The sequence below is a fragment of the Corvus kubaryi genome, unplaced genomic scaffold (assembly GCF_017639235.1).
Source record: "Corvus kubaryi isolate FWS band 111438036 unplaced genomic scaffold, C.kubaryi_AGA036_p1.0 65084, whole genome shotgun sequence".
Taxonomy (NCBI): domain Eukaryota; kingdom Metazoa; phylum Chordata; class Aves; order Passeriformes; family Corvidae; genus Corvus; species Corvus kubaryi.
This window is the reverse complement of record NW_024581755.1, coordinates 1-9,367: the sequence shown is the minus strand read 5'-3', so window position 1 is coordinate 9,367 and position 9,367 is coordinate 1. Positions and strand designations below refer to the sequence as shown.

Sequence of the window (9,367 nt, the reverse complement as noted above, 5' to 3'; positions counted from 1 at the left end):
TATCCATCCCAGGATCTCTGGGAGCCTGGTTTGAAACCCATTATAACCCTGTAACACAAGTACTTCTCTGGGAGCAAACTGCCATGGTCATTCTCCGCTGTGCTGCCGCAATTTCATCTCTGCATTTTGGCCAGGCGTGGGTATTACTGCATTGGCCATGCAGATGCACACGTCGCCACTCACACCCCTACATCTGCACAGGATTATGGCTGCATTTCCTGATCCTACTTATAAAAAGCCCTATAAATCCCAGAGAGCTCCTTTTAAATCAGCAGCATTATCCTACTGTAAATCCGGGGTGTAAGTCAGAGCAGAGTCTGGCTCAGATGCTCTTCGGCCACACATCCTAATGGAGCAGGGAGGCTAAAAGCAAACCCTGGGCTCTGCACACACCAATTCCCCCCAAAACCCATCCTGATCACATCATGCCCTGCTCAGCCCCACACCCCTTCACTTTTTAAAGTACCAGCTCCACTCTTCTCATGGAGAAACTCTCAGAAACAGAATTAAGAGCTGGGCTTTGGCAGCACTTGCCCCCGCCCCCACGGGCTTCAATATTGCTCACAGCTGAGTTATTTCTTGCTTCTTAGGAATTTTAACTGGCTTTTATGCTCAGTGAACTCGTGAAAGGAGAGTACCTAAAGTCAGCAGCACTGAAACCATGAATTAGCACAAGGAGAAAGGGGCCAGTTGGGTGTTTCTTACAGTACATTATCTTCATAATGCCAGAGGAGCTGATTTAAAGTCACTGTGCTACACCTGAATGTCATTTATGGCTCATAAAAGGAAAGCTGTGTTTGAGGAACAATAAAGCAGCACTGCACTTTCAATGGAAGAAGAGAAATAAAGCCTTTCTCACAGAGCAGATGTATTTTTATTTGCTCAGTGCCTGCCTCCGAGGCACGTGGAGATGCTTTCACCAGAAAGCCCAAGAGTTAAACAGGAGGACTCGCTCCAGATTATGGCTTATAGTTGATTTGTACTCATTTTTCCAGCCAAGCCTTAACACAGTGAATTTGACCTCCTGGAAAAGCCAAGACCTGAATCCCCACGGACACCTGTAGCTGTCAGAGGAACAAGGGAGATCTCCAGGCACAGCAAGCCTCAAAGCCACAGCAGGAAGAAGCAGGGACCCTTCATAAAACAGAATCACTGAATCATTTTGATGATCTTGAAAGTCTTTTCCAGCCCAGTCCAACTTGTGATTAATCCCCACCGTGTCACCCAGCCCAGAGCACCAAGTGCCACACCCAGTTTTTCCTTGAACACCTCCAGGGATGGGGACTCCATCCAATGCTTAACAACCTTTTCCATGAAGAAATTCTTTCTGAACGCCCCAAGTTCCAGGCTTGGGACATTTGGCCAAACAAATTGACAGCAGCCATCACATCAATCACTCTAAATCACAGTCACATCTATCAGAAAACACCTAGTTTCACTCACCTGCTATCTGCTGATAAATTCCATCATATCAGTCTCCAAGGAGTCCAGATCCACATCTTGGTCTCAGTGCAAACACCAGCTGGGGTATTGTGTCCCACAGGAGAAAACCTTCCTAGAACACAGACAAGTTTTTTCCTATTACACCTCTGCCAGAGTTTTTGGGAGTTTTTATCATGAAACCAAAGTCCTAATGAGAAATCTGCAACAATGGCAAACTCCATCCTCCTGTCCCCCCTGCATTGTTCTGCCCTCCACCCATTTCCCATCCTCTGCCCATTAGAACTCTTCCCACAGAGTCATGGCCACCTCAGGGCCACCCACCAGTGCTGACCCCTGGAGAGGACAGCGTTCCCACTTCCCAAACTGCTGGTGTAAGGGGATGCTGCCTCCCAGCTCCACTTGTCCTTTCAAGGGACAAGGTGGGTGCTCAGCTCCAGGTTTTCCCATCAAGGAGCTGGAAAGGATCCATGTGTTCACAGTACTGACAGCGAGGGTCACAGTCCTGACCTTTCCCTGCTCCCTGTCTGACCCTGCCTTTGGAAAAGGCACCATCACACCACAATTCACCTCCCCAAGGAAGAGGCCTGGAGACTTTATCAGTCTGGTTTAAGCAGCAGGTCTGCAGGATCTCCCCAGCACTCAGCACCACCCGGGGCATATGCAGGGCTGACGCCGCTCTGTGAATACCAAACTGCAGAGGGAAAGAAAACAAAAATACATCTGTGAGTTTCTGCCCGTGTAAAGCCACAGCACCACGTGAGAACAACCCACTGCCTGAGAGGGAACCTGAACTGAAATGGTTCTGCTGCTCTAAAATGAGGTGGACAGGAGTAGGATGCCAGAGCCATAGCCAGCACCTTTGGGGACACCAGGATGCACACAGGGATGCTGAGGGAAGGGAAGCAATGCCCAGCTAAAGCAGGGTATTAATTTCTCACCATTAACCAATTTCAAGTATCAGCACAAGGGAGCACTTTCCATGCAGTTCAGCAGCACCTGGAGGTTTACAGGAAGCTCAAAAGATCCATTGTGTACAAGAAGCATCAGCACAAAAAGCTATGCCTGCATTCCATCCCGACTGCTTCTGTGCAACCAGAAATCCCTTTTCTTTTGGGATTTCTCCCCATTTGGGAATGGACTGGTGCTTTTTTGGCAACACCAGTATGAAGAGGGGATGGCAGACTTAATATCTGTTTTTACAGGATGACCTCTGAGGAGGCAGTAGAGGAATGTGTAGAAAGAAACAAAATACAGTCACTCCCAAATTGTTTGGCTGTTGGGATCGCAGAGGGATGAGGGCACGCTTGGATTGAACAGGAATTTAAGTGCAGCACTGCACTGGAGCAGCAAACACAGCTGGGAGACATCACTGACTTGATATTAAATACCTTGTCCTGAGGTGAAGACGACCACGATTCAAGTCCTTTGCTGGCTTAAAGCTCCCCTTTGTGCATCCCCCAACACCTGGATCCTGCCCCACACTCGGACACCATGGCACTGCAAATCCACTGCAAACCATAACAAAGAGAAGAAGAGATAAAAAGGGATTTAGTGCTGTCAGGACCTCTAACCCCCCAATTCCACTGCCAGCAAAAACTACAGAGGGCTGAACCTGGATTAGTCCAAATATCCGCTCCATCTGCACACTTCCATATTTTCCTTCCCCGTGTTTCTTTCGAAGTTACAAACACAGCTTTTCATCATTCCTAACAGCTTTTACCTTATAAATCCATCAGTTTTACCTTCCCCAGCAGCACAGACCCATTCCTCCCACCCCTTCCCTGCTCACCACGCTCCAGTGCCATCTCCCATTCCTCCATCAGTTCTTTCTGGCCACCAAACACCAGGAAAACTCTGACTGACCTGTCTGCTCCCGCACCAAAGGACAGAGGGTGGCCTTGAGGCTCCTTTTTAGCTTTTTTTTTTTTGTCCTGAGGAAAAGGCTGGCAAGTCAAACCACTGATAGGCACAGATATTTATTATTTTTTCCCAGATCTTTATTTTACAAAAATAACTTACAAATAGAGACAACTCTCAGCAGTAAGATCACTCACTCTGTGCAGGAGGATACAGCCTGGTGAAGCAGGGGTGTGGGAGTTAACAACTCTGACAATACTGTTAATTTTAACATGTTGGCAGCTATATTACACTACATACATTTCGTGCTCCAGCACGTGGGTGTGACACCACATAAAGCCATGGTCCATAAAGTGTGCCAGCCAGGGAGGATGCTCCAAAGAGATAATTTCCATCCTATTTATCAGCATCCTCTTGGAACCAAATGGCGACCTAACACTCAGACTGCAGCACTCTGGATACACTCATCAGCAATATGCTTCAAATACGTGATAAAAATATATTTAACTTTCAAATACACTTATATAAGGTACACCAAGAGGCAGAAAATAAAGTCTCAAGCTTTTAAATACAACACACTATATATATAAACATATACAAGGAGACAAGAGGGAATCAAGACGTGGAAGGAGAAGCTTATCCATGTTATCTATGGTACACAATGGCTTTGTCTGCTAGGAAGTCATTTCCTTTTGCATAGCGTTGTTGAGGAGTCCACACTAGGCTAGGAGGAAAAAAGGTTTTCATTTTGGTACCACTTCCACTTTCCAACTGATCCTACTCTTAAATTACACTTTGTCCTCTCTCTTTTGTAGGCTGCAATTCACGCCCCGTTCGCAACAAGCACACTGAAAGGAAGGGGTAAAAACAAAAAATAAACAACAAACCGTAACACACAAAAAAACCACATCGGGTCAGAGAGTCAGGGAGGGTTCTTTCTGGGGTTGCAGTCATTTGGCATTTTGCTCCAGAGCTGAGTATTCTGCTTCTGACACTCTGGAGGCATCGATGAGTTTAGTGAGGCCAGTTTTGGCAGAGTACTTGAAAATAAAGGCTTTCATGAGCTCATATCTGTAGTTGCGGTTGATGAAGCTGTACAGGATGGGGTTGACGCAGCAGTGGACTAGGGAGAAACACTGAGTGATGTGCAGGGTGGCGTAGAGGAAGTTCTCCATCTGGCAACTGAAGGGGATGAAATGAAGGCTGTAGAAGATGTCCAGCAGGACGGCCACGTGGTAGGGCAGCCAGCACACCAGGAACACCACGACGTAGGAGAAGATGGTCTTCCCGTTGCTCTTCCGCTCCTGGTCGCTGGAGGAGGAGATGCTCTTGGCGAGGAGGAAGTAAAACACAGCGATGACAGGAAAGGGGATGAGGAAGCCCAGCACCACGGAGATGAGCTCCATGCCAATCAACCACTCCTTGAAGCTCTCTTCGGGGTAAATGGGCCTGCAGTAGGTCTCGTTGTTGGAAGAGACCGTCTTGAGGTAATAGGTGTCTGGGAGGGAGGCGCAGAAGGCCAGGAGCCACACCAGGACGCAGATGCAGCGGCGGATGATCTTCTTCTTGCGGCTGCTGGAGTTGGTGAAATAGGCGACCGAGAGGTAGCGGTCCACGCTCATGCATGCCAGGAAGAAGATGCTGCTGTACAAGTTGATGGAAAATATCAGGTGAGTTATCTTGCACGTGATTTCCCCCATGTGCCACTGGTTGTGCTGGACCAGGGAGACGACCCACACGGGAAGGGTGATCACGACGCACAGGTCGGCGATGGCCAGGTTGAAGATGTACAGGTGGGTTTCATAGCCAGTCATTTTGGCCTGGAGGTTGACCCACACCACCACCGAGTTGGCCACCAGGCCTATGACGAAGATGAAGATGTAGAAGAAGGACAGGGTGTAGAGCAGGGCGCTCTTGTTGAGTGTGCCGGAGCATGTCGTCGCGTCCACCGTGATGCACTCGCCGTTGTTGCATGTCCAGTTGATCTCCGTCAAGTTGGCCGTCTCCAGGAAATCCAGGATGGAAGTCAAGTCAAGCGCGCTCATGGTCGCTCAGACTGGAGTTCAAGTGACCTAAAGGCAAAACAGGATTGAAAGAAATGACGTAAATTACAGAGCTATTTCTGCTGCCATGTCATACCAGGACGCGCCGCTTTAGGAACATCCTGCTCTTCCCCGGCACCTTCCATTAAAGAGCTCCGTGGAGCAAAACAACCAAGGCACTCAGCAAAACTCATCTGCTTGACAAAAGAGGAGCAGCACCAGCTTGCTGTGTGATTTTTCTTTCTCTTCCAGCTCACATGTGACATCATCAGGTTGGCTATCGTCCCCGGGTGTGAAATCTGCAAAGTACACTGTGGCCAAATAAATGTCAGGCGACTAAATCTGTCTCCTCCGGCATAAATGATGGTCCTATCGCTTTCAGCACGGGAATCTTTGAGCCATTTTATCTGCACTCCCTCAAGTGCAGTAGAATTGATCTGGCTGATACACGGTACCGTAAAAAACATTTACCACAGGCTCTGGTCAGCATCTTGTCAAGCCCAGCTACAGCTGCATTAAGTAGAAGTGAGGAACTAAGGGGCTTTGTACCCCTATCTAAACTTAAATTGAAATTCTGCTCCGTCCTCCCTTCCCTCAAATTCTGTTTTACAAAGTATCCCCTGCACTTAACAATCATTACATAGCTTTGAGAAAAGGAAAGAAAACTCAGAGCCTGACTGCTGAGTAGATCTGCTGAGCTTAAGTTTTCTTTTTAGGAGAGTGCTTTGATTTCAAAACACTCCCCCCATCATGGCTGGCTCCACAGCTGCCTCCTTCCCACCCTTTTGCTTTTCTACATCTACTTTTGCTGCCTCTTCGGTGCTTTCTTCTAACTGCAGGCAGTGGACAAAGCAACTTGTTAACTTCCTCACCAGCAGAAAGAAAAGGCCCATCAGACCTTTGTGGTTCATACAAAGCCTAAAGTGGTGATGCTAATTGCCCTCGTACTTTTGAAGGAACATAAAAATGCTGTTCCCCTCCCTTGGACTCTCATAGGACCCAGGGTAGCACCCACAGCCACAGGCCTGTGACCACCACACTTTAGCCAGGCCCCTTTTGGAGCACAGGATCCAGCTTGGGATGCCAAAATAGAGCTGGTGAGGGTGGGTTTCCAAGGGATGGATCCTTGTTCCCTCATAGCTTCACTTAAGCTGGACCATCAGGTCAGCCAGCCCACACATGGACACATCCAGCATCCCCAGCAATGGCCACCTTGCTCCTCCCCATGACCACAGCCCCAGAAGGAGAGTGACCAGCCTGGGGCAACGCCAGTGTGGCCAAGTGACCAGAGAGCAACAGGGGATCTCTGAATATCCTTGACCCCACCACAGGATCTCTTGGCAGGGTTCCCAGGAGCATAGAGGGGAGGCAAGCAGGGAAGAGCTCAGACGTGTCGAATATCCTCTTCTCACCCCCTCTCCCCCAAAAAAGGGACATCAGTCGACACAGCACCTCTCCTTCTCCACCTGCATAATTAGCTCTTCCCAAACCTCCCACCCTCCTCCTGCCTGTCAGGGATAGAGGCTACGGAAGAGAAGGGAGATAAGGGGGGAGATTACCCGAGAGGACTCAAGGCACTATTGTCCCAGCAGAGGGGAAGCTGGTGGCACTAACAATGAGGGGGGCCGTGCACACATTCAGGGGAGATCAAATCTCTCCACAAACAGGCCCAAATTGGCCCCGTGAAGAGATCTGGCCTGTGGCTTTCATCCTGCTGGCCTGATGAAAGACAGAGCCGAGATTCAAACCAAATTAAGCACGGATTTTGCTAAAACACTGGCTAAAGAGGGAGCTGAGACAGTGGCAGCTCTCTGTCCTGGGACAGCTGATCCTGTCTTCATCTCAGGGAAGCAGAGAATGATTTAACCCACACTATGCAGGGCAGAAGGGCTGATCCTCCCCCTGAGAGGCACAGGCCCCCCTCAAGCTGCCAGTACTACCCAGGTGCTGGAGGCAGCAGGGATGGATACATCCCCTGGATGTTCACTTCATCCCAGGGCTGCAAGTGGGACAGAGGGATGGGGCTACTGCCAGACCTCACCCAGGGTCCCACTGTGTCCCCAGCACAAACACTTCCCAAATCTCTCACACACAGGGAGAAGCAGCACCATCCCCAAGACCCCATACCTCAAAACCCCACAGCAACTAAAGCAAACTCCCTAAAAGCCACAAAACTTCCAGCCCCATGGCACAGGCCACCGGCTCCTGCTGGTATTTAGGGGCAGCAAGGGGAGCAGAGAAGGAGGAACACCCAGCTACCACCCTGACACCCCACAAAAGTAGCTTGGGTGGGCCTGGGCTTCTCCTGGAGAGGCACATGGTCTAAAACAAGGAGAACAGGCTCACTCCAAATCCCAAGACCCCAATTCAGGACAGGACTGTGACCACCCACCACCACCAAGCCTCCAGCACATACCTCATGGAGAAGAAACTCAGACCTGGCTGAGGGGTGTCAGATTCCAACAGTGAGGCAGCAACAGGGCAGCAGAGAGCCCTTGGAGCTGAGGCTCGCTCACACTAATGCTGGGGACAGCACGGCCACCACAGTCACAGCTGCTGGCTCAGAGCCACCCTGGGGATGTTAGGGAGCGCGAGGGATGCTCAGCCCGATCCCAGCCTGCCTGCACTCCGAGAGCAGGGCTGCTGCACACACGTGCATCCAGCTGCCTGCGCCTTTCGCATCCCCAGCGCGGCAATAAAAACCCGAAACCGAGCCGGCCTCCCAGGCTCCAGGTCCCGCCGGGGAGGAGGGCTGGACTCACAGATTACAGCCCTAAAAACCAGGCTGTAGTCTGGGATTAGCTGCTGTAACCTGAGCTCCGACTCCCACCCAGATTAGCTGGGAGGGACGGGGGGGAACCCACCAGACAAACTCAATAAAGCCACTCTGCTCCTAAAAAAACACCTTCAGCGCTCTCTGCAGACAGCACAGCATCCCAAACACTCGTGAAAGAAGCTGGGACTGTAATTTCTGGCCACGACACTGTAAAACTCTTGCAGGCCATCACCCCTTCACCTGGCAGGCACATGTGCTGTGCCCAGTCGCTGCTAGTTTATACGAGTTAGGACATGAAGGAAAGGAGACGCACCCAAAACCCAGAGCTGTCCCTGGAGCTGATGCAGCCTTCAGGATTGCAGCTTCCCCATCCCACCTCCTGCCCAGCACCCGCCGCAGGCTGTGACAAAGTGAACAGGCACCAGCATCCCCGCCTGGGAGGGCAGCCCAGGACGGCATGGCACCGTCCAAGTCCTCAACAATTTGGGGAGCTTCCCAGAGCATCCCACAGCCAGCTCCTGCCTGCACTCAGACCTGCCGACTGCCCAGGGGTGTAGGCAAGCTGGGCTTCGCCCGTCCCGAGCGGGGAAGGGCACGAGCCGTGCCAGGAAAAGTCAGGATTGCTGGGCGGGTTGTCACTCGCACACCTTCACCTTTCCCGTGTCCCAGGGCCAGCCTGGCTCTCCAGCATGAGGAGGTGGCCACCACAAGAGGACAGCCATGCCCGCAAGGGGCTTTGCGAGACCGAGCCCGGCACATTTAAACTCTCCCTCAGCTCCGAGCCCAAGAAACAAACAACCGCAGGGGAAGGAACGGAGCCGGGGATGGCACCTGGGCATGCAGGGGCACCCACAGGGGAGCGGAGCTCGGTGCAGTGGCCACTCCAAAGTCCCCCAGACCCTCCCGCCACGGGAAATCCAGGTGGGGGCAAGAAGAAGAGGCTCCCCCCACCCACTGCGAGCCCAGAGGGACGCGACGGAGCCGGGGGACGCTGCGAGTGCTCAGGGGGAGCGGGCCGGCCGCGGTGTGACCCCCCCCCGCTGCGGCTCCCGCAGCCCCGAGGGGCTCCCCCGGTGCCGCCCTTACCTCAGGGCCTGGCGGCAGCGCTGCCCGAGCGACTGAGCGCGGCCCTGCGCCGCCGCCGCCTTATATCGGCCGTGAGGGGAGCCCGCCTCCCGGGGGCGGCTCCCGCGGCCCCGGCCCGGACCGGCCCAGCCCCGCTGCGGCCCCAGAGCGGCTCAGCGCAGCC

At 52.1% G+C, this 9,367-nt stretch overlaps 1 protein-coding gene across 1 annotated transcript; it reads right to left on the bottom strand.

The window, feature by feature from the left end:
• Window positions 1–3,403: 3,403 nt before the first annotated feature.
• LOC121673004 (atypical chemokine receptor 3-like) lies at window positions 3,404–9,307 on the bottom strand. The gene is made up of 2 exons (XM_042045992.1): window positions 9,205–9,307; window positions 3,404–5,372 (listed from the first exon to the last, which is right to left on the bottom strand). Exon 2 carries the CDS (start codon window positions 5,343–5,345, stop codon window positions 4,251–4,253), a length of 1,095 nt encoding a protein of 364 aa, XP_041901926.1. The 5' UTR covers window positions 5,346–5,372; window positions 9,205–9,307; the 3' UTR covers window positions 3,404–4,250.
• Between the last annotated feature and the right edge of the window lie 60 nt (window positions 9,308–9,367).